The 26,559-nt window shown below is 42.4% G+C and overlaps 1 protein-coding gene across 1 annotated transcript in view; it reads left to right on the top strand.

Annotated features, from left to right (window-relative positions):
• The window catches only part of LOC147727885 (neuronal acetylcholine receptor subunit alpha-7-like), a 1,417,517-nt gene that overhangs the window by 1,155,945 nt on the left and 235,013 nt on the right, over positions 1-26,559 (top strand). The window contains exon 8 of the mRNA XM_086961831.1: positions 1,800-1,886. Coding sequence (XP_086817957.1) covers positions 1,800-1,886 — 87 coding nt within the window. The remainder of the gene's footprint in view (positions 1-1,799; positions 1,887-26,559) is intronic.

Below are 26,559 nucleotides of genomic sequence, written 5' to 3'. Positions count from 1 at the left end.
CTTTAACTATATGTATTTCAGTAGGGACCAGGTCCATAAGTGTAATGTTTGCCACAGCTTGTTTTCCATGTTGTGGCCAGCCAATCAAGGGGTTGTGCCTTTGGGACACCCACATAACCCTTGGGGTCAGGGTGTGGTTATCCTGCCCCCTTATATTTTTTGAGTCACTTCCAGGACACAGGGGCCATGCCCCAAGTCCTGTAATGGCTGCCACCACATATTGTTCAGGTTGTGGCCAGCCAATCAGGATTGACTAGTCCCCTTCAAAGTAACCATCTAAGCATATCTGGACATCACCAGTCCAGAGATGACTAACTTTTTAACCCCTTCATGATCACCCAAGCACCTCTTTAAAACACATATTTCTCACAAAGGGCTGAACAGATGTACACCAACTAAAGAAAAGCTCACTTTCTAAATAGAGTTCAAACTTTCTGCCAAATTTGGTGTAATTCCAATCAGCTGTTTTCGCTGTATCACCTCCCTAAATTAACATGGGAAATCAATGTAATGAGACCCCCCTTTTCTTGGCCCCTGTTTGACAGATAACCCCAAAACTTTCCAGCAGAAAGCTAAGGTAGATCAACTTTTTCAGGGGAAAGTTTTGAGAAGATTCATTAAACAGCGCAAAAGTTAATACTGAAATAAAAAACGTTATTCTTATGGAAATTTCGACATAATTATTACTACTACACAGTGGCGACTGCCCCTGCATAATATTCAGATATATAGATAAACAGATAGTGTGCCTCTTTTTTCCCATTGCCCATCACTGTCTTTCCTGCTTCAGTGTGCCTTCTGTACCTGCAAGGAACTCTATCTCTTTTTCACTTACCCAGCAATGCATCTGTGCTTGTGTTTTTGATAATTTGTAAAATTGGTTTATTTATGTAAAAATCCGAATGGAAATCATGGGGCAGATTTACTAGCTCCGTGCGTCACTTTTAACATGGGAAAAGTGACGCAAAAGTGGCGCAAGGGGCTTGTAAATCTGCCACCGTGTTTTTCAATAATATGGTGATGCCCTCAGGGTCAAAGTTTGGGAGAGGAGTTGGCCTAACGGCTTGGGCGGTCGACCTCCTGGGCGGAGAACTGGGTTGGAGTCTCGGCAATGCCACTGAACATCCTGTGACTGTGGGCAAACTCACTTAATCTCTCAGTGCCTAACAAAAATTAATGTGTCCTCATGTAACACAACTGGTGCTATGTAAAGCTCTCTGATACCCGATTCGGGTCAAGTTCGCGCTATATAAAACTCCGTAAAAAAAAAAAAAAACTATTCAAAGTGTGTTTTGATAAAAGCTTAAATTTGGAAAATGTCATTGTATTAGGAAATCCCTGTACTCTGGAGCATATCGTTTTATTGCGACCAAATACAGTTCCTCCCAAGCGATCAGTAGCCAAACTTGATACCGTCTAAAACCGCTTTCTTCATGCATATGAGCATTAGGTACACCACTATGTCAAAATACATTTGCTTTAAATTGTGGACATGTCCTTATGATGTCTTAGAAGAGAGGTGTAAGACAGTGCACGCACTTTGGATGTTTTTAGGTGCTATAATGTGAGACTGTTAGCGGTGGTCAAGGATGTTTCTAGATAAATTGTTGATCTTAGGTTTCTACATTGCTATGCAAAGCAGAGCTTGCGACTTAATAAAAATTGATCTATCATAAACTAACAAAGCAGCAATAAAAGATACTATGTTTCGCTTTGTCAAGCTAATAATACAAGTATAAAACGTAAATAGAATAATATGCAAATGTAATAATTCAGTGCGTGTTCTCTTTGTCCGGTAGGCATTACGGTGCTCCTGTCATTAACAGTGTTTATGCTACTCGTGGCTGAGATCATGCCTGCCACGTCCGACTCCGTTCCGCTCATAGGTAAGAATGTCCTGGTTATTTTGGCTATTTCATTTTCTATAGGAGTTTTTGGTGTTTCAGCGTATCGCATGCATTTTTAAGTAGCCCGACTATGATTATGATTATCTCATTTTGTTTCTTTGCAATGCATTGAATAGTAGAGGGTGTAGGACAACGTCAATGAGATGCATTACTCACTTTATTAGTAAATGAACGGTCCCAACAGTTACTAAGAACTATAGGATAGGTACATTAGCTGCTGTGGATGGTATTTTCTTGGAACACTCCTGGTTGTGAAATGTATATCGTTCCTCGTTTTACAATTATTGACCAGTCCTCATCCAGTGCGATGTCTAGACTTTAGTGCTTCAAGATTTATTAAAATGCATTGCTTTTGTGAGAGCTTTTTTATCACTTCATTGAACCTATCCAATACGTGCTTTGGAACCTTCACTTATGCAACAAAGTTTTCACAAAATATGTGTTTTTCATTTTCATGAAAAATAGCATACATATCACAAAAGTCCTAACTGTATTTACATCTAAAGGTAATTTGTCATTAGCTCTTCAATAGGTGTAAAACTTCTCATCCATTACTCATTGTGTTGGCAAGATACATTACCTACATAAAAATGTAGGATCTGTGGTTCTGAAAAATCTGGACCCTGCTATAATATGGTACCGAGGCAAAACACTTGTGTCACAAAATATCATCGTACCATGACGAATTTGGTGTCTACAGACCGGTAATGATTAGGACATTATCCCTATGCATTTGCGTCGTGATTGAGTGATGCTATCACCCTTAAATCATGGTTTCCGTCTCGAACCCTCGGAATCCATTTTGTGAATGGCATCCATCTTGTGGCTTGCAATCATATAGTCAATTGATTAAGGCCGAGTTTGATCTGAAAGGACACGTCCACCTTAGCTGACTTCCCCATGACCTGGCCTAGCTGACTCCACTGCCTCCAGCCAAACCTGTTCGGGCGGTTCCTCGCCCAGTGGCCGAGTAAGATAGCATCAAGGCACAACATGCCATAAACCATTCACTACATACAAACCATGCTTTATCATACACACACCTGTCCCTGTTTCTTGTTTATGACTAGTTTTACGATGAGGAAGTGCCCGATTTTATTGGGGTTTCATCGATATCTGATGGTAGTTCTGGGCCGAGCTGGGTAATCTATCATGAACTGGACATACGAAATTGTAGGCTGGCCATCATGAGTTTGCTTTTTCTTTGTTGTACAAATATGTATATGGTTGCATCATAAAACAAGGAATTCTTGCCTGAAGTGCAATATTGTGTATAAAAGGAGAAGGCTGGCTCTGTAAAAACGAACAGTCTCCTGAGAACTTACATCCTGTGCTGTTGTACTTCTAGGACGCTTGTTACTTGGTTGCAGCCAATAAAACTCGATCCTTGACTTCACCTAGAAGACTCTGTGTTTCTGTGGTCCGGAACAGGGAGAACTCAGAGGTCTTCGGGTGTTATCCCCTGGCACCACCGGGTTCCTAAAAACCCGGCACCTCAGTTGGCGCCCAACTCGGGGCGGTATCAAGCGGTATCAGTCCAAGCTAGATGTTCGTGAGGAGCTTCGTGTGAAAATTCCAGAGGATGGCCAGCCACTTCAGCGACCCCTGTATGTCGAGTGTCGACGTGGTTCTGAAGGTCTTTGCTGCGAGGTTCCCCGCGTCCCGACGGCTACGAAGGACTGCTGCCCTGACTATCGCCCTGTTTTGGACCCAGTGATCCTTGGTAGAGCGAAACAATAGACGAGTCTTCTAGTGACGTCATCGATCATCAATACTTCAGTTAAGTATAAGTGGAGCATCTCCCAGTCCTTAGTTTGATTCTTAGTTTTGGTATCCTTGAGATACGTTTTGTTTGGAACTTGCAAGCGCCAAAACCAAGGGATTCGTGTATTCACGAAAATATCGTATTCGATAATCCTTTGAAGTTTGAAGCTAGACTAGTGAGCGAAGATGCCTGGTCTTAGCAGACTTGGAAACTTGTTTTGTCTTGGTTGTAGTAAGGACTACCGATTAGAGGATTTGTGTCCGGTTCCTCCGATTGGAACTCCAACATATGAACTTTATGTGAAGCACGGAGTAGGCCCTATCACATATAATGAAATGTGGATAAAATACACCAGAAAGGATGGTGTTTTAAAATGGCCCCAATATGGTAGCTTTGACGCAGAAATACTAGATAATTTAGAGGTCAAACTGTTTAAGAAGAAAGCCCGGCCGGCGATGTCTTTTCGCTTGTGGCGCAAAGAAGCCAAACAGAAAGAAATTAAATTAGCAAAGAAAAATAAAAGAGGTATGTCAATGGTACAAGCTGCCATTGCATACAGGGATAATGAGGAAGAGCAAGAGAGTGAACAAATGCTCAGAAGCAAGAAGTTAGCAGTAGATAGATGTTACCCGATGTTGCCACATGAGGGACAAGGTTCAAAAAGGACATCAGAGAAGGATCCATTAATGTCCCATTTACTGAGTTCACCACCTCCATATGCACCAAATGCTACTGCACCCCCGAAGCATTTTGTTATACCGCGCCCCGGCGCACGAACTCCAGTTCTTGCACAAGCACCAGCTCCTCTTCAGCTGGTTCCTACTTCTCCGGCGCAGCCCTCTCAAGGGCCGCCGCCTTCGCTACATACTCCATCTACTTTTACTACGACTTTGCCTACTGCTCCAACTGTTTATCATGATACTACTTCTGCCACTGCCTCAGCTTCTTCTGCCACTGCCTCAACTTCCTCTGCCATTGCCTCGACTTCCTCTTTACATCAGCCTGTCTTTTCTGGCACATCTGCCTCTCCGCAAGCTTCTCCTTCTGTTCGACAGAGAGTGGCAAGTACTGTCACTGGTCTGTTCTCACCTTTCTTTGGGTCGCCTAAAACGACCCCTAAAACAGGACGTAGACAGTTGCGTAGTCAACTGCCTGATTATGAGGAAAGAGTAGTGCTGAATGAGTTAGCACGTAAATGGGTTACTGATACTGTGAAGTATGATGTTCAGTCTGTTATGGAAGTCTTTAGTCAGTGGGACGCACCCACTCAAAGATATGTATTTGAAGAGATGTGTGTATATCTCTGCGAAGATTTGCAAGACAATGATCCAAAACGTAAAATGCAGGAATTGTTCCGTATGCGATTCAAGTTTTATGAAGGCATGATTGTAGGTGCCGATGTTGAACGAGCCATAGATTTGTTGTTATCTTATAGGAGTAAGGGAAACGTCTCTAGATCACTGTATGAGGATGACATGTCAGGTAGGAAAAAGGCGCGACAGTACCCCATGAGAGAAGTTCCTCCAGTTTGGAGGGAAGGTGACGCAAATGCGAATCCAGCAATTCTGCCACATTTCCAGTGTGTATGGGTACATGTTCCCTGGAAAAGATCTGAAGTTTTAGCACTCAAACAGACATTGCCTGATCCCCGTAAAAATCCTGCAGGATATTATAAGGAGTTATCACAGACTGATGTAGACATGTTGTTTGGGAATGTTGTTCCACAGCCTTTATGGAGTAAGATGCGTCATGCAGATCATGATCCAGAATTAGGTGACACGTGGGCTAATATTACTGCTGCTGATGCTAGACAAGTTGGTGGCTCTAAACCTGAGCCTTTGGTAGCTGAACTTCCTGGTAGAATTATTACATATATGAAAATTTGAATGCCTGAATTACGTGTGAATTGGGACAAGTTATCTGCATGCAAGCAGAAGAAAGATGAGAATGTGTCTGACTTTTTCACGAGATTTGAAGAGACTTTCGTCGATCATAGTGGTCCGGATATGGCTACTGAGGGTGGCCAAAGATTGTTTGTTGACAAATTTGTGCATAATCTGCTTCCTGAACTATGTAATAAATTGAAAGATTCAGAGAGTGCTTGGGCTGTTTCCACGTCAGCGCAGATTTTAGCCACAGCCCAGTACTACGAAAATAGACGCAAAGACGAGTTAGATAAGGCAGACAAAAAGACTAAGGATTTGAAAACTAAAGTCCTTCTCCAGCAAGCTTATCCACCTCGCACTGCTAGTCAGCCTGATTATCAGCAACCACAACAGTATTCGAGAAACTCACAAAGAAATGAGTCTTCTCAACAGTGTTTACCGTATGGTCCGAATCAGTGTGCCTATTGCAAGAAAGAGGGTCTTTTCAAGAATAGCTGTCCAGCTTTATTGCGACGTTTAAATGGTGTTTCTGGTGCAAGAGGTAGAGGTATTCAACAGGCTCCTAGAGGTAGGGGCCGTGGAAATTTCCCCCAGAATAATACTTCTTTTCCGCCTCAGAATTCCATGAACAGCTTTGACCAACAGAATAATGCGTCTTCCGGGTCAGCTTAGTACTATGCTGATGATTACTATGCAGAAAACGAGAATGAGGGTAATAATTACTAGGACAGCCATGGACAAAGAGAGGGAGTTGTTTCAGTTCCAGTAGATCAGAATGGACCTTATGTTGAGGTGATTACATCAGGAGTGTCAGAACCTTTTCTGCTGGATACTGGTGCTACAAAAAGTTCTATTATGCACTCAAAACTTCCTGGCGCACCTTTGTCTGGCGAAATGAATGTTTCAGTAGGTTTTTCTGGCGCCCCGGTTAGAAACCCGATTTCTAGTCCTATGCCCCTTTCTGTTGGCCCATATGAATTAGAAGCACCCCTCATTCTTACAACAGGTTGTGGTGAAAATTTGTTAGGTTTGGATTTGTTAAAGAGATTATATGCGACTTTGTACTGTTCTCCTTCGGGAGTACAACTTACCCTAGGTAAGAAAGTGATTTCTCCAATGTATTTGGCAAAGGAGAATATTCCAACAGAATTGTCATCTCTTCCAGATATACTTTGGGCTACTGGTTCTAATGACGTGGGTCTTTTGGAGATAGCGCCATATGTCATAACATTGCGAGCTAATGTTAGGTTGCCACGTATTCCACAATACAAGATCTCTAGCGAATGTGAAAAAGCGTTGTTAGCGATCATTTACGATCTGATTGAGAAAGATGTCATTGAAGAGACAATAGGCAACATTTGTAACAGTCCTATTTTGCCAGTCTTAAAGCGTACTGATCCGTCACAGCCACCTGTGTACAGATTTGTGATTGATCTTAGAGAAGTGAACAAGATTGTTGTGCCACAGTTTCCAGTTGTTCCCGACATTACTGTCCTATTGACTATGGTTCCAGCTTCAGCCAATTGGTTCTCGGTGATTGATTTGAAGAACGCTTTCTTCAGCATCCCGATTGCTGAGGAGAGCAGAGATATTTTTGGCTTCAATTTAGGAGGACGAAGCTTCCGCTTCAAACGCGCTCCTCAGGGCTACTGTGAAAGTCCATCTATATTCAGTCAGGCTCTGGAATCACAACTTGACACGATTGTTCTACCTGATGGTGCGACTCTCATTCAATACGTAGACGATTTACTGGTCGCTGCAGATACTGAAGAGATTTGCAAGGAAGCCACATTGTCGTTGTTGCATCACTTATGTGACATGAAGCACAAAGTCTCTCTTTCGAAATTGCAATTTTGTCGACAAGAAGTGACCTACTTAGGTCACATCTTATCGAAGGAGGGAAGGAAGCTGACCCCAGAGAGAATACAGGCAATTGCAAGATTAAGTGTCCCAAGGACACAGAGAGAAGTGCGTGCTTTCTTGGGAATTACATCATATTGCAGACAATGGGTACCGAATTTCTCATTGTTGGCCAAACCTTTGCTGGCACTAATCTGTAAGGATACACCCAATCCTATGCCTTGGTCTGAAGATTGTCAGAAGAGTTTTCACGAGTTGCGTGATGCATTGTGTTCGGCTCCTGTGTTGGGCAACCCCGACTACAGTAAGCCTTTTACATTATATGTCCATGAGAAGGAAGGTTGCGCATTATCAGTCCTGACACAATCCTTTGGGGACAAACAGCGTCCATGCGCATACTTTTCTGCGACTCTAGATCCTGTAGCTAAAGCATTACCAAGCTGTTTGAGGGCCACTGCTGCAGCAGCTGTCTGTATTCGACAGTCTGCTGGGTTAGTAATGAACAATACACTGATCGTTAGGGTCCCACATGCAGTAGACATTTTGCTAAACAGAACAAAGACACAGCACTTAACTAGTGCTCGACTGTCAAGCTATGAGTTGACACTGTTAGCGAGTCACATACACATAAGGAGTTTTGGACGATTGTGGCGTGAACGTGGGTTCCTGACGTCGCATGGTGCAAAGATACAGCATGGTCAGCTAGTTAACGAGCTTCTCGAGTCACTGACCTTGCCACTACAAGTTGTGATTGTGAAATGCAGTGCACACAGAAAGGTTCAAGATGATGTTGGTCGTGGGAATGCATTTGCAGATGAAGTTGCGAAAGAGACTGCAAGGAACGCAATGAGTCGAATGTATGTTGTAGGTCCTGCGAGATGGATTGCTGATGTGGGTATGTGTGAAGACACTATTGAAAGTGTGAAATCTATACAGTCTGAGGCCACTGAGAAAGAGGTGAATGAATGGAGAGAAAGCAAGGGTAGATTGGATGCGAATGGCTGTTGGGTCAAATTGTCAGAGCATCAAAGATGGCTGTTACCCGACGCATATGTACTTGCAGTGGTGACAATGGCTCATGGAATGGCTCACATCAGTGTGACAGGAATCTGTAAGTTGTTGGCCCCAGTATGGCAGAATAGTGGTATCCCAAAATGTGCAGAGAACTTGGTCAAGAACTGTATGGTGTGTTTAAAGTACAATCCCGGTAGGGGAACTCCAACTCCAGCTGGTCATTTTGCGCCTCCAACGTATCCGTTCGAGGTTTTGCAGCTCGATTTCATCCACATGGAGAGGTGCAACAATCTGAAATACGTGCTTGTTGTTGTTTGCGCCTTCTCCAGGTGGGTGGAAGAGTATCCCCTTAAGGACAATACTGCTTTGTCCACAGCCAAAGCCCTTGTCAAAGAATTCTTCCCTAGGTATGGTATGCCTAGAATTGTCTGGAGTGATAATGGAAGTGAATTCGTGGGACGAGTGACGAAGAGAGTGTGTGAGTGTCTAGGCATACACCAGAAGTTCCACGCTGCAAATCACCCCCAATCAGCTGGATTAGTAGAGTGCTACAACGGCACACTAAAATTAAAACTAGCCAAGATCCAAGCCAGCACAGGTCTTAAATGGCCTGACGCCCTGCCTTTAGCACTCCTATACTATGTACTCCTGTACTGCTTGACTATTTGCACGAATTGACAACTAAATTGCGTGTTTTACACCAACAGGTTCACTGTTCCTCTCCGCCAGCGTCTGATGATCCAGACCACACCATTGAACCTGGCACCTGGGTGTTGGTGTGAAATTTCCAGCGCACCAAGAACGAACAGCCCAGGTGGACTGGCCTGTACCTCGTCCTTCTTTCCACGAGATCAGCCGTTCGGGTGGAAGGAAAGAAGAATTGGGTGCACGGCGCCCACCGCAAACGGGTCCCGCTGCCCCTTCCATATGACCGGCGAGTCCAGGAGGGAATTGCTGACTCTGAAACCGAGTCCATACCTCGCTTTGTGCCCTTCAGTGATGCACAATTGAAAGGAACTGGTACAGACAAGGAGAGTGATCGTATTCTGCAAGGATTTGTGCCACCGTCAATGCAGTTGGACACTACAGAACCTGAAATATTGTTTGAAGACCACACCATACCTGGGAAACAACGGTATAATCTGAGGCCAAGAAAAACGGACTTAATAAAAGTAAACTAATAAGATTTTTCTTTCCCCCAAGAACTATTTTTTTGATTGTGCAACTCTCTCGCCCAGGGAACTTGCTCATTTTTGATTTTCGAACCGCCATCCGGTTCTGCTGCTAGGGTCGCGGTTGACAGTCTTGGGAAGTGCAGCTGGAGACGTTTAGGTCGACGGTTCTGGTTGGTCTAAGGGAATTACCCTGGACTGAACAGAAGCACTCCTGAGCAGAATCAATCTCCCACCGCGGGCAGCAACTAGAGGATGGAGTTTCCAAGGGTAGAGAGACCTGCTAGATCTACGAACTTTGAAACGAAAATATGCATTGTGATGGTGAGAAGACAATTTTTAATAATATGCATTTTAATGTTGTGTAGCAAAATGATGTTTTTGATTGGCTATACTCTATTCACATTCCGAGTTATCTTTGTACATAACACTCAGCTCACACCTCCTCCTACTGTTTCCCCGCATTCTTTCCACCCTCTACCTGAACACGAGTCTGCCAGAAGATTAGAGTTTGTAAATAATTCATTCGTCCAACTCCTACACCAGCACCAAACTGTAATGAACACCACAAACTGTTGGGTATGTGGACTTATGCCACACACAACGGATAAGGGTATCCCGTATTTTGTCCTGCCATTTGGCTACCATGGTTCTCTGTGGGCACTTCGAGCAATGTTCCTGTTTGCCCTCGAACCATATGTCCCGGGGAAAAACTCAAGCAACAAGGCGCTAGTGGCGGGAATTAGAAATATGAGCAGAGATGTCGACACGTACAAAACGATTCCCAGAGATGAATTGATGCCTTACAGCAGATGGAATATAACCCAATATGGAATTTCCTTGGCTGAGAGTCTGAAAGCAAAGCAATCCTCCCCAGTCTGGATAGTACCCCACCAAGGTCACCTATGTCTGCAGGGAAATGGCAAAAACCCTAGAGCTCAGCTAGGGAAGAGTGTCTGCACTGAGACTTACGTTTTCTCATCTCAGACCTCCCCTTCATTCTTAGCGGCTAAGGGTACCTACTTCGTCTGCCACGATAGAGCGTATACGTGGTTGCCCCCTGACTTCTCGAGCACATGTTTTATCTCGTTTCTGCTGCCACACACCTACACGGCCAAGGCAGATTACCATCGGACAAGGACAGTTAGGGGTGTCGAGAGTAAAGACGACACCGCGGAGCAAGAGTTTGGAGACTTCGCGAAAGGTTTTCTGCTGTTTTGGGGGCCTATGGTGAACAGCAGGAACATTCGCCAGTTGACGAGGGTAGTTGAATCCGCCATGACCGAAACGGCCGGTGCCCTTAGTAACTTGACTGCTGAGCTCCAGTTGGACCGACTTATGACTCTTCAAAATAGGGTTGCCCTAGATGTCATACTTGCAGACCGTGGCGGGGTATGTAGAGTGATCCAATCCAGTTGCTGCATTTTCATTCCTGATAATGCTCCAACAGTGTACCAGGCCATCTCAAAACTGCACAAGATCTCTGATTCCATCCACGTGGACAAAGCAGATTGGTCCTTGCTAGGGTGGTTCTGGGAACTGATATCTGCCTGGGGATGGAAAATTCTGATATTAGTTGGGATGATCTTAGCCATTCTGTTCCTGTTCTGCCTGTGTGTGCAGTGCGCTCCTGCAATATGTGGCCTCTGTGCTGCATCATGTGTAAGGAAGCCTGTGTCAAGGGACGAACTGAACAACAGGATGATGCTACAGCAGCATCTGCATGACTTCATGAATACAGATTTGGACTCAGATAAGCATAAGTTATTGCCTATATAAGGGCAAAAGGAGGGTCTGTGGTTCTGAAAAATCTGGACCCTGCTATAATATGGTACCGAGGCCCAACACTCGTGTCACAAAATATCATCGTACCATGACGAATTTGGTGTCTACAGACCGGTAATGATTAGGATATTATCCCTATGCATTTGCGTCGTGATTGAGTGATGCTATCACCCTTAAATCATGGTTTCCGTCTCGAACCCTCGGAATCCTTTTTGTGAACGGCATCCATCTTGTGGCTTGCCCTCATATAGTCAATTGATTAAGGCCGAGTTTGATCTGAAAGGACACGTCCACCTTAGCTGACTTCCCCATGACCTGGCCGAGCTGACTCCACTGCCTCCAGCCAAACCTGTTTGGGTGGTTCCTCGCCCAGTGGCCGAGTAAGATAGCATCAAGGCACAACATGCCATAAACCATTCACTACATACAAACTATGCTTTATCATACACACACCTGTCCCTGTTTCTTGTTTATGACTAGTTTTACGATGAGGAGGTGCCCGGTTTTATTGGGGTTTCATCGATATCTGATGGTAGTTCTGGGCCGAGCTGGGTAATCTATCACGAACTGGACATACGAAATTGTAGGCTGGCCATCATGAGTTTGCTTTTTCTTTGTTGTACAAATATGTATATGGTTGCATCATAAAACAAGGAATTCTTGCCTGAAGTGCAATATTGTGTATAAAAGGAGAAGGCTGGCTCTGTAAAAATGAACAGTCTCCTGAGAACTTACATCCCGTGCTGTTGTACTTCTAGGACGCTTGTTACTTGGTTGCAGCCAATAAAACTCGATCCTTGACTTCACCTAGAAGACTCTGTGTTTCTGTGGTCCGGAACATGGAGAACTCAGAGGTCTTCGGGTGTTATCCCCTGACACCACCGGGTTCCTAAAAACCCGGCACCTCAGATCACTGACATAATATCGATAACAATAATATAGAATTTCACAAATATTGAAGTTAAAATATCGAATACAAAAATATTGACTTCCTATCTACAAACAGATAAGTACAAAAATATTGAATAAAAAATATTGTTTAAAAAATCTAGATTGTCCAAATATCGAATTTGTTTAAATATCTTAAACATAATTTAAAATTAATTAAATATAAAAAATAATGAACTAAAATATACTTAAAAATACTTAAATAAACTTAAAATTACTAAATAATTAATTTAAGTTATCAAAAAATAAAAATCTTAAAACATATATATATATATATATATATTTGCAATACAAATCGCTCAAGAGCAGCGAGAGGGCACACCACGGCACTTGACCTTTTCCAGCCTCGCTGCAGCTCGTCCTTCATTACCCAAGGTATTTCAATCTGCCTCTGCCGACATGGAGAACTCAGAGGTCTTCGGGTGTTATCCCCTGGCACCAGCGAGGCTGGAAAAGGTCAAGTGCCGTGGTGTGCCCTCTCGCTGCTCTTGAGCGATTTGTATTGCAAAATTATTCACGGCTGCTCATGCCGTGGAGAGGAGCTCCGCTTCAATTTACTTGAAAGACTGCAGGATGGAACTCTTCCTACCCGACGCAGCACAGTACTTTTTTGCAAAAACAAGCTCGTCCTTTGAATTTCCCTCCCTACTAAGGGTACAAAAACAGCCTGTGACAATGGTGGAATTAACACTGAACCTACTATAGGAAAGAAGATGCACCTCCAAAGGGGACTACATTTCCCACAACACTTTCGTGCTAATGAATTGTGCCAAGCCCACTGTGGGAGCTACTTTGATTAAATGGCAAGTTGTAAAGGAGGTGCGTGATCAGTGTTCTTTTTGCTGCTATCCCATGATGAAGAGGCGTACTGAGCCTCGAAACGTGTCGGCAGAGGCAGATTGAAATACCTTGGGTAATGAAGGACGAGCTGCAGCGAGGCTGGAAAAGGTCAAGTTCCATGGTGTGCCCTCTCGCTGCTCTTGAGCGATTTGTATTGCGAAATTATTCACGGCTGCTCATGCCGTGGAGAGGAGCTCCGCTTCAATTTACTTGAAAGACTGCAGGATGGAACTCTTCCTACCCGACGCAGCACGGTACTTTTTTGCAAAAACAAGCTCGTCCTTTGAATTTCCCTCCCTACTAAGGGTACAAAAACAGCCTGTGACAATGGTGGAATTAACACTGAACCTACTATAGGAAAGAAGATGCACCTCCAAAGGGGACTACATTTCCCACAACACTTCCGTGCTAATGAATTGTGCTACGCCCACTGTGGGAGCTACTTTGATTAAATGGCAAGTTGTAAAGGAGGTGCGTGATCAGTGTTCTTTTTGCTGCTAGCCCATGATGAAGAGGCGTACTGAGCCTCGAAACGCGTCGGCAGAGGCAGATTGAAATACCTTGGGTAATGAAGGACGAGCTGCAGCGAGGCTGGAAAAGGTCAAGTGCCGTGGTGTGCCCTCTTGCTGCTCTTGAGCGATTTGTATTGCAAAATTATTCACGGCTGCTCATGCCGTGGAGAGGAGCTCCGCTTCAATTTACTTGAAAGACTGCAGGATGGAACTCTTCCTACCCGACGCAGCACGGTACTTTTTTGCAAAAACAAGCTCGTCCTTTGAATTTCCCTCCCTACTAAGGGTACAAAAACAGCCTGTGACAATGGTGGAATTAACACTGAACCTACTATAGGAAAGAAGATGCACCTCCAAAGGGGACTACATTTCCCACAACACTTCCGTGCTAATGAATTGTGCCACGCCCACTGTGGTAGCTACTTTGATTAAATGGCAAGTTGTAAAGGAGGTGCGTGATCAGTGTTCTTTTTGCTGCTAGCCCATGATGAAGAGGCGTACTGAGCCTCGAAACGCGTCGGCAGAGGCAGATTGAAATACCTTGGGTAATGAAGGACGAGCTGCAGCGAGGCTGGAAAAGGTCAAGTGCCGTGGTGTGCCCTCTCGCTGCTCTTGAGCGATTTGTATTGCAAAAATATATATATATATATTTTAACATAATATTAAGAAAAAATATACAATATCTTTACCGTAGGATAGCATAGGGGTAAAAATTACTATTCTTACTCCAGTGAGTGCAACAGTAGGGAAAGCGTTGGATAGCGTAGGGGTAAAAATTTCTATTCCCACTCCAGTGAGTGAAACGTCTACAGTGTTACCAAATGCAGAGTCATTGGAGGTCATATTAGGCGAAGAGCCAATGGAACAGGAGCTGCCAGGAATACTACTTGTTGCCCCACCGCAGGATCAATATATTGTTCCCCCTGAGGACCAACCTAAGACCCAGGATTATAATGTGTTGTCCTGGAATATTGCAGGGTTGGCAGAGAAGGTTGCAGACCCATTATGGGTGCAGTTTGTTAGTCACTTTCCTATGATATGCCTCCAGGACACCTGGTTGGTTAATTGTAATCTTTTTTTGAAGGGGTATAAAGCTTTTTTGAGTTTCTGAATATCCACTTTCGCTTGGTCCAAATATATTGAGTGGACACCAACGGTTTCCTCTAGCACTCCAGTCCTTATAGTGAGCCCATCAATTTTATTATCTAGTGTTTTACAGTAGTTTCTGAACTCTAATTGGTTAGCAGATGATTCCACAAATCCCTTTCTTATCTCCAGGGTAAGGGCTGGGAACATCTCTAGAACAGAGGCTGCCGTCATTGGAGAAGGAGAAGGAGAAGGAGAGGAAGGCGCCAGTAATAAGTTGGGATCAAGTAGAGCAGGAACTGAAGAGGTTTCCATATCTACACCCCCAGATGCACCTCCTAGCCCAAAAAAATCTAACTCGCCGGCCTCCTTGGTCAGCTCTGTAGTCAAGCTTGAGGGTAAACGCTGCTCTGTCACTGATGGAAATTGTGGCGGAGATTGCGCAGACTGCACAGACAACATGGGTTGCGCAGGCTGTTGTTCTATCTCTTGATCATGCCGACCTTGCAGGTTCTCTCCTAAAGCAGTGATTGCCGCATTTTCAACAATTTGACTACAGCTCTTATCGACCTCATCATCCACCTCCAGTGGCGAAGTTTCTGCTACCACTGATGGTTGGGAATAAGAGGAGGAACTGGCCTCTGGGACTGATGCCATACCTGTGTCTTCGATCTCTTCGGAGAGGTGTAAAATCTGGGGAACGACTTTGAAGTAGGAGCGAAGTGAAGGAGTAATTCTTGAGCTTGTAGGAATCACTGTTTTAAAAACTGAAGCCTTCGCCTTAACTTTACTCTTTACATTAGTGTTTTTTGACTTAAGTTCTGTATTCAAAAAAGAGGATTTTTTCTTATGTGGTGTATTGACCCCTTTCCCTTTTCCAACCTCTGCGCCCCCCTCCGAGACTCCGTATTTCTTTTTTCGCCCACAGCCTCGACCTTTTTTAGGCCCCCCTCTGGGGGTATTAGGTGAAGTGTCAAAAGACTTTGAAATATCGGAAGTATTTATAGTAGAAGCCAGCAGGCCGTCCGCAACACAAGCAGTGCAAAGCAAGGAAGCAGGTTTAGCCACTACTTGAGACAAATCTTTGAAATTCCCATCCCCAAGGCTGGATCTAGGTGATTCCGGGGGGTGTTTAGCTAAAGGTGAGGAGGGACCCCAAGAACCACTCTCTAATCGTTTCTGCAAGCTGGTCACCATTAATTTTTCCTCACCCCCGCCCCCGCAGGCACCCTGAACAACACTGTCCCCCAAAAACCACTTGCCAGCTCCTGAAAACACGACTCGAAATCCACAGCTACACCCTCTATCCAGGAGCTCTGGTCGGCATCCTCCGTTGCCGTCCTCGGCGCTGCTCTCACTCGGGCCCAGGAACCATGGCGATAGAGAGAGGACTCCACAACAGCCGTACTGCAAGGAGTATCGCATCCCGCGTCCGGTGCAGGGAAAGAAGCTCGGAAAAAACAGAGTTATCGGTAAAGTACACCGTGCTCCAGAAGATCGTTAGAGGTCTTTACTTCTTCTTTATTTCATTTTCTGACAAAACAGGCTATTTCGCACGGCGGAGACGATCCCTGCGGGAGGTCATACCGGAGCACTGCGGCAAGCTAGCTAGCTGCCGCCATGGTCTTCCATACCCAAATATGTTAATTTAATTAATTTGTATTTATTTTAAATTAATTGTTAATTAATGATTAATTGGTAATTATTTAAAATATAATTGGTAATTAATTTTAATAGATTATTAGATAAATATGTTAATTTTTTTAATTTATTTTCTGTAACGGGTTCTGGGTTTATGGGGGAATAGGGTGGGAAGTAATTTAATTATAAATATTTCAATATCTTAATTAATTATTTGGCATTTAGTTTGAATTAATTGTTAATTAATTATTCATTGGTAATTAAATAAAATATAATTGGTAATTTCTTTTAATTGATTAATTAATATATTTTATAAAATTTAAAATTATTTTATTTATTTGTAATTGGTATGAATATTAATGTTATTTATATTTATATATGAAGTATTTACATTCCCTACTCTTGCACTCACTGGAGTGGGAATAGTAATTTTTACCCCTACACTATCCAACTCTTTCCCTACTGTTGCACTCACTGGAGTGGGAATAATAATTTTAACCCCTACGCTATCCAACCTTTTCCCTATTGTTGCACTCACCGAGTGGGAATAGTAATTTAAACCCCTACGCTATCCAACGTTTTCCCTACTGTTGCACTCTCTGGAGTGGGAATAGTAATTTTTACCCCTACGCTATCCAACACTTTCCCTACTGTTGCACTCACTGGAGTCGGAATAGTAATTTAAAATTTCCCGCTATCCTACGCTTTTCCTACTGTTGCACTCACTGGAGTGAGAATAGTAAATTTTACCCCTACGCTATCCAACGCTTTCCGTACTGTTGCACTCACTGGAGTGGGAATAGTAATTTTAAAATTCCCGCTATCCAATGCTTTCCCTACTGTTGCACTCACTGGAGTCGGAATAGTAATTTAAACCTTTACGCTATCCAAAGCTTTCCCTAATGTTGCACTCACTGGAGTGGGAGTAGTAATTTTTACCCCTACGCTATCCAACACTTTCCCTACAGTTGCACTTTATGGAGTGGGAATAGTAATTTTTAACCCTACGCTATCCAACGCTTTCCCTACTGATACACTCTCTGGAGTGGGAATAGTAATTTTTACCCCTACGCTATCCAACACTTTCCCTACTGTTGCACTATTTGGAGTTGGAATAGTCATTTTTACTTTTTCGCTATTCAATGCTTTGCCTACTGTTGCACTCACTGGAGTGGGAATAGTAATTTTTAATTTCCCGCTATCCCACGCTTTCCATACTGTTGCACTCACTGGAGTGGGAATAGTCATTTTTAATTTCCCGCTATCCAACGCTTTCCATACTGTTGCACTCACTGGAGTGGGAATAGTAATTTATACCACTATGCTATCCAACGCTTTCCCTACTGTTGCACTCTCTGGAGTGGGAATAGTAAATTTAACCCTCTCGCTGACCTACGGTAACATTATTGTATATGTTTTCTTAATATTATGTATATATATATTTCAAACACAGGTCCTTCACCGCCGTCGCACCAAAACGTCCCGGGTGCTTTCAACCAGCGCTGGTGAGATGCTACTATACAGCCACACGATCCAACCAATTAGGTCAAGAAAACAGCAAGCACTCCGATGTGAAGATGTTTTCTCAAAGTTTATTTATTTTCCAAACCCCCTTTACCCCTGACAGACGCGTTTCGCAAGTTAGCTTCATCAGTGTCAGTTTGTGTAAACATACAGAAGCCATTTTAAACCCTCCGCTCTTTTTCATTTCATCAACATAGAAGATGGTATATTCCATGGAAACGGCGGCCATCTTGTAGTGTAGTATTACAAGTATTTTACTTTAGTTTAAATGGTTCAGATAAAGTGCTCAAGTGCAAATTAAAATAGTTGACTACAATAAACATTACATTATTTTTGTGCACACTGTAATCGTATATCAAATTATCTGTTCATATATATACATTTTCCAAGATGGGATCCATTTGGATTCACCAGACTCGTTATGTGGGGGTGTATCCCCTAATCTCAGAAGGGATATATCCATTACAACGTTATACATTGATTATCTTCTCTTTTTATGAGGCCCTGTATGGGCTTGAATACAAAATTGTGTATGATACAGATATTTACATATTGACAAGGCGTTATCCAGGGATCGTGTAAGTATAGACAAATACCTTTTTCCTAAATATTTACATATTTACAAGGCATTATCCATGAATCATACAGGTTTAGGGAAATACCTTTTTGTTATACAGTATACACACCAAGAGTTTTGCCTCGTTCTATTTTAAAGGTGAACCCACATTTCTGCATCATTATTGAGGCCCCACGGTGTCATCGTTTTGAGGTCCAAAATATACCTTGACTCTGTGATGCGGAGTGCCTTTTCCCTGTCCCCGTTCCCGTTTCGTGAAACCATTCACTTTTTCAAAGGCAGGATCGTCAACAGAGCGCAAAGCATAGTGGGCACTTATATTCAAATCTTAGCTTCCGCCCCGTGGCAGTTTCGCATGGCTTGCTGGTCACTGAAGTGCCTAAGTATTCCTCATGTGAGGTGCTTCGCACTGTGTAGCTTCCTCAAATGAAACCCGAGTGGGCTCTGCCAAAAGTCAGACTATTCACAGTTGCAGGTTACTTTTTCCAGCACGAACCTCCTGTCTTAATGACTTCCATCTGGCGTCACTTGCAGACCGCTGCGTTACGTGGCGGGGCTGAATCCACGGCTGGGCCAGCCGTATTCATAAAGTATATATATTCACTGGAAAAAACATAGGTTTCACACCAGTTATAGTTACCTGGAAATTTTACTGACATAAAACCATTGAAATTCCCACGTTATAGTTAGTTGGACTCACTATAACTTGCGCGTGCAATGCACTGCTGATGACGTCACATATTACATCACTCATGACATGGTCAGTGACATCACTCATGACATCACTGATGACACCATCCAGTGAATGTGTGTCTTTCTGAAAAATAAATATGTTTTATATATGTATATGTAAAGGTCGATGGAAGAATAAATATTTAAATAAGTGTCTAAAAGAATGTTTTTTAAAAAAAAAATTGATTGGTTAACTGGCTAATTAAGTGTATCTTAGTGAATACATATATTAGCGAGTAATGTTTAAATACTTAAATATATGTATCAGTGTTTCACTTCGTGTATAAGTGGCTGCATGGGTTGGAGAGTAGCTACATGTGTGTGTATATGGGTTATTAGATGTTTTTTTAGTATCAGTATGAGTGTCTGTATGGTTTGGTGGGGGTATTACTTAGCACATAGATGCATCAATGACTGACTCACTGTTTGTATGTGTTTTGAAGACAGCATATGTGCAGGACTGTATGGGTGGATGAGTGTGTATATGTGTGTGTTAGTGAGTGAAAGCCTGCCTCACTAGTGTCTTTATGAGTAACTACATATGTTTTAATCCAGTATATGTGAGTATTGATGTATATAAGTGAGTATATGTGAGAGTGAGAGATTGTAAGAGTTCCTGTTTAAATATGTATGTGTTTCTATATGTGATTGTTTAAGAGAGTAAGTATGTGTAAGTTTCCTTAGAAGTAAGGTGGTAGTGTGTGTATAGTTGTATATGCAAATAAATGGATGTTCAATATTATATTTGCATGTGTTAGTATGTGTAAGTAACTTTTGGATGACTGTCGGTGTGTAACAGGATGTATAGGTGTATCACTACATATGATGAGTGAGTATATGTATGAGTGACTATAAAGAACTGTTGGTGAATGAGTGGATGTGTATATAAATGCTGGAATTATAGATTTGGTTGTTGTAACTGGTATGGGTATCTGCATTGTTTTGAAAATTTTAGTTTGTATTTTTGAATATGTGTTTCAAGGGTTACATTACAGTGAAAGGAGGTCTGTCACTCTGTCACAAGGATGGTATCATCAGTGATGTCATGAGTGATGTCACTGACCATGTCATGAGTGATGTAATATGTGACGTCATCAGCAGTGCATTGCACGGCCAAGTTATAGTGAGTCCAACTAACTATAACGTGGGAATTTCAATGGTTTTATGTCAGTAAAATTTCCAGGTAACTATAACTGGTTTGAAACCTATGGTTTTTTCAGTGAATTTAATAGGTTTTTTAAATGCTAATTCCTAACTAACTGGTGTGAAACCTATGGTTTTTACAGTGAATTTAATAGATTTTTTAAATGCTAATTCCTAACTATAAGTCTCACTTTATAAGTACATTGGTCTACATTGGGCTACATTGGGCTACATTTGGGCTACATTTGGGCTCTAACATATATATAGCCCAATGTGGCCCAATATATATTTTTTTAAGTTAATTTTCTTAAAAACCACTTGAGCATATATCTTGAGACATAGAAAAGGCACATCGGGCTACCAGTCCCTTCAATTTTGCAAATTTTTTTTTGTATATTTTTTTTATTATTATTTTTTTTGCATCGGAGCGCTCCCGGTGCGCGCCCCGGGGAGTGCAACGGAAAGCGTACTATTATGAAGCGCCCCGGAGCGCGCCCCGGGGAGCGTCCCGTAAGCGCCATTTTCGCGAACGAAAACATGATTGTGACGTATCGCGTAGCCGCGTCCGCGTGATACGCACGGCGTAAGCGCACCCGGAAGCACTCGAGCGAATACGATCGCGCAACGTAATCTTCCGACGCGCTTACGTGATGCGACCCGGGGTGCACCCCGGGACGCGTAGCGTAAGCGCGTCGGGTCATTTGACCTGAAAATAATACTTTTCATTGGTTCATAACAGTTTTGGTTTCATAATGATGAAACCCCTGGTCATGTGACCTAAAAACACTTTTCATTGGTTCAGGATATTTTTTTTTCCAAATGATGAAAGCCCACACCTTCTTTCCTTATTCTACCTTTTTGCTTTGAGAGAGGAAGACCTGTACTTATATCTGTCGAAAATGGCTACATTAGCTGCAGCTGCTGGATCTTCTGGACCACCACCACCACCACCACCACAAGGACCTCCACAACTTCACAGTGGTGGAGATCAAGAACAGGAGGAGGATGAGGACGAAGAGGAGAGTAGATTCGTCCGAGAGGACAACATAACCTACAATCCAAAAGAGCACATCATATGGCAATTTTTTTCTATCCCGAGTGACAAAAAAAAAGTAAATGCACCTAAAGCAACCTGCTTAATCTGTCATCAGGAGCTGTCAAGGGGGAATCCCAACAAGAAATACTCCTTCGGCAACCACACAATGATTAGGCATATGCTTAGAAAGCATCCCAATAACTATTCTAGGGCAAAGGTCAGGGAACTGGCCAAAAACCCTGTCCAATCTTCTGCCAGCTCCTCCCAAACTACTGTTTCCACCCCATCAGGACCGGAAGTTAGGGAGACATGCTCCATCATACAACCAACTTTTCAAATTTTAAAATGGTTTGTAAATTTTGTGGTCAAACAATTTGCTATGGTGAGCAATGCATCACACTTATTAATCGTGCTTGGGAAAACCACAAGTGCCAAAGGAAATATTAATTTGTTGCACTTTTTTTCTCCTTTTGAGCCCTTTTGAAATGCCTGTTTTTTGTTTTTCCCCTTAAAAAATACAAAAAAACTAAATATTTAAAACAAAAAACAAAAAAATATAAAACAACAAAAAGAATTAAAAAAGCAGTTCTTTTCAGAACTACCTCCCATTTATATAAAATGACTTAAATTTTTAAACTCTGCCATTCTCTTTTCTCCCCGGTGCACTCCCCGGTGCGCGTACCGGGCGCTCCCCCCGCGCAAATCGAATTTTTTTTAAAAAAATGTTTTGCCCCGCGGGGCCCTTTTATAGCCCCCACATGAAACCTAGGGGGTCAGGGGGGTCTACTCTGCCCCCTAATGGTCTTTTCCCCCTTTGTTTTGGCCACCTCTTGTGTCTCGATCATACCGAGACACAAGATGGCGGCCGCTCCGGACCATTTGGAATGGTTACAGACACTCGAAAGCCAATCAGCTTTCCGTGAGTAAGTCGCGTAGCGCGCCCGGAGCGCTCCCCGGAGCGCGTACCGGGGCGCGCTTACAGATATATATATTTTTTTGAAACTAAATTACTCAAAATCCACTGGAGCACATATCTTGAGACATAGCAAAGGCACATCGGGCTACCAGTCCCTACAATTTTGCCTAGATTGATGGAAATCCATTCAGCCGTTCGGGCTAAAAGTGAGGTCGACCGCCCTATGGAAATTAACATGGGGAAAACGTGTTTTGGGACCCCCCTTTTATCTCGGCCCCCGCTTTACGCATTTCCCCCAAACTTTCAGGGAAGGACCGGAGCTTGAAGAGGCCATTTTGAGGAAATTTTCATGCAGATTCGTCAACCGGCGCCAAAGTTATTCCAAATAGAATTTTGAGATTTAACATTGAAAAAAATCCTAACTATAACTACCTACTGGCGACTGCCAGTAGGTAATATATATATATATATATATATATATATATATATATCCAACAAAAGGTGTCCTCATTCAAAGGAAGGATATATATATATATATATATATGTATTAAAATTATTATTAATTTTTTTGTTTTAAGTTACATTAATAATTTATTAATTGTAAGTTTATTTAAGTATTTTAAGTATGTTTAAATTAATTATATATATATATATTTGTTAAGTTACATTAATTATTTATTAATGTTACGTTTATTTAAGTATTTTAAGTATGTTTAAATTAATTATATTTATTATTATATTAATTTTAAATTACTTTTAAGACATTTAAAATATTCTATATTTTGACTGTCTATATTGTTTACAATCAATATTTTAGAGTCGATATTTTTGTACTTACCTGTTTGTAGATAAGAAGTCGATATTCTGGCATTCTGTATTTTTTCCTCGATATTTTGGCAAGTCGATATTCTGCTCCTCGATATTCTGTCAGTGATCGGATAAAAGTGTACATTGTACTTCATGATTATGAAATTAGTTCATCAGTCTTGGGTTGGCACGACAGTCTGGTTTGTTCAGCCACAGGATGTCAGCTTGTACTGTCCGGTGATCACTCCAGGGTTGGTGAGGGAGGGGAGGGGTCCCACCTATACGGGGCACACATACACAGACATCAGGCACACCAACACGTCACAGTATGATGACCTGGAAATGAAACAAGCATCACTCGTCTTGCAAAAAACATTTTTCAAAAAGCACACTTTTTCCTTTCTCTGTTTTGAGTCTGAAGGCACAATATTATCATTTCTGTCTGCACAGTTATATGCTGGCTATGGGGAATTATCTGAGTATTCTACCCGCTCTTTAGCCTCTGAATCCTTGGTATTGGGATGAAACTCTCCTTTTACCTCCACAGTAAGAAGGTTTGGGGCAGCCTCCTTCCTGACTATTTTTTCCACTCACTGATAAATACATGATCCCTTTATCAATTGGCATAGGACCAAGGCAATCCATCTGCTCTGGTAATTTTCCTTTCTTCTACTCACCTTTCACCTTCTGTGGGACTGGTCTGGCTTGTACATACTGACACATAAGAATCACAGTTCTAGATAAATCTAGGAGCATATGCATCCCTTCATTCTCTGCCCACCTGTTTGTATGGTCTTTCCCTCTTAGGTGCTCGTATTTTGTCATGTACACCAAATCTGAATCGTGTGTCACCACCTCTGTCTCCAAAATTTTAGCCTTTTCTTCTGCAAGGGAATTAAAGGTTACAATATGCCACTTCACTGGGGAATCCTGTGTCTCAAACACCATCCCTGGGACCTGCACCAACTGTTCATGCAAAACTGCAGTTTCTGTCTGTATATACCATTTAATTACAGTTGTTTCCTCCCATTGACAAATCACATTATGTCTTAATGTCTTCTGCCCAGTGTTCTTCAGTGCGCAAAAACATAAAAGCATCTGTATTTGTCTAGAATCAAAAAATGTTACCATCCACAATTTTAAAAGCATACTTTTCTTTCCCTGTGTTTCACAAATACTAAAAATAGCCCACTGCTCCTGGACTGGCCCACAAGATACACTGTCACATTTCTGAATTGACCACATTTTAAAAACATTCTGCACAGTCTGTTGTAAAGATTCAAAAGCACACTGTTGCATTTCTTTTTTCAAGACAGTGTCTTTCCATGTATAATAAGATTCCTCATTCACTGTCATGTCTGATTTATACCTGCAACCACTGATTGCTAATTCTAAGAGACTGGTCTGGTTATCTTCCTGCATGTGTACGTTTTCTTGGTTCAAATTAATTTCTGGCTGAGCAACATCCTCAAAAGAATTAAGACCTTTTGTGAAGCCTGCAGATTAACTGGCACGTTCTCGAAGTTCACATTTTTCACATATGACTCATCCTGGCTATCTGAATAGCAGGTCAAATCAAGCGGCTTTGGAGCTTTGTACATGTTTAACTCTTTTTTCAAAGACTTGTTTTCAAACTGAGTGTCAGCCAACTCTTGTCTCGGATCACTACATTCTTTTTCGAAATGTTCAAATTTTTGATACATGCTAACAATGCAATAAAATGACACCACTGTTTCTGTCTAAAATACCAAGTTGTTTTCCCTCTTTAAGAGAGACAAGCTCCCTCTCAAATAATTCAGTTGGCATCTGGGACTCTGCAACTGAAAACGTAGGCATTTTAGAGAGCATTTTACCCTTTCAATTTTATTTTAGAATCCTGTGAAAGTGACGCCAAAATGTCTTGATTGCGCCTATCAGATATTACAGAATTTTCCACATGGTAGTCCAACACCCGGCGCAACCAAAGACTTGAACACAGCACCATTAGAAAAAGGTTTTATATTACAAAATGCAAGGACTCTCCCTCTTTAGAATAAGGCTTGGGGTTTTATTTTACACAATGCTCTCTAACAGAAACGGCTTTCCCCGATGTCAAATGCACAAGATTCAAATATTCTAAATGCATGAATAATATTGATTAATTAACAAGCAGCAAATAATAAGAGATCAAACTCAAGCAAATATACTGGACGTCTTACAAGAGATCATATATATATATATATATATATATATCCAAAGTACCCTCCAACAAAGAAGGCAGAGGTCACGATAGGGGAACAACTTGAAGGTTTATTTGTTGCAGAATATGGCACAACGGGCGTATGCATTTCGGCTGTGTAGCCTCGTCAGCGCCCAGCGTAATACAGGAGGAAAGTCAAGTGCCACAAAGTTGTTGAAGAGGCAACAGCTGAGGTAAATGCAGATCGCTCCGCCCATCTGGATGAAGGAATTCCACCAATCACAGGACCTTGGTAGTAGATTGTACTGCATATCCCAGCATGCAGCAAACTGCCGAGATAGGGTGGCCAAGTGGTTGCGCGAACTGCAGGGTGACACAGGACCATATCACTCATAATATATACACATCAGATGATTACCTTGGATGTGCATCTCAACTCACTCCTACATCAAAAAGAAAACACCTCAAATGATCAAAGCCACTGGCCAAACATCACAATGGCAAAAACCAAAACTCAATACATCACCTGGTGCAAACACTGCATCTCAAACTGGGGAAGCTAAACAGCTGTGGTTTGAGAGCCTCGGCAACCGGGGTCCACGCTCCGTGACAGTCATGACCGTCCTCGCTCGGATTCCAAAACTCCTAGTTTCTAAGTCCACAACCCTCAGCTTTAAACAAACTAGAAGGTTCGAGAAAGACCTCCCCCGAGGCCAGAGGAATCTTACCAGTACTGGCCAGGTTCCAAGCAAGCATTCCCATGGCAAGAAGGAGTTCTCACGTCCCCTTGTCCAAATCTCACATGTTTCAGCCTCTATCTTGACGAAGCTCACAAAAGCCTTTCAGAGTACATAAACAATCCATCCCAAAAACAGAAAAACCTTGAACGTGAATAACCCAAGCAAATTGCCAGCGCTGCTGTGCACGCAGAAAAACTGAAGCAAGGCAAAGCCAGGAAAAAAGGATGACATGAGGCCATGTCAAAGCCAATAGTAAGCACTTCATAATTCTCATTAATGTACAACACCGAGCACATGTCTGCATCACTGCCCACAACGCTACACTTTGAAACCAATGAGTACATTCCACACCTCTCTCTCCCTTTCACGCTTTCAAATGCACAACCCACACGTTCTATTCTTGGCAAGGCTGTTCTACTCCATGACAGCTCCCACTGAAAGACTGCAATATTACAAGAAAGAAGAGAAGGAAGGCATATGCAGGACTGT

The sequence above is a fragment of the Lissotriton vulgaris genome, chromosome 3_1, assembly GCF_964263255.1.
Source record: "Lissotriton vulgaris chromosome 3_1, aLisVul1.2, whole genome shotgun sequence".
Classification (NCBI taxonomy): domain Eukaryota; kingdom Metazoa; phylum Chordata; class Amphibia; order Caudata; family Salamandridae; genus Lissotriton; species Lissotriton vulgaris.
Note: the sequence above shows the minus strand (reverse complement) of the source record. Positions and strands in the feature narration are given on the sequence as shown.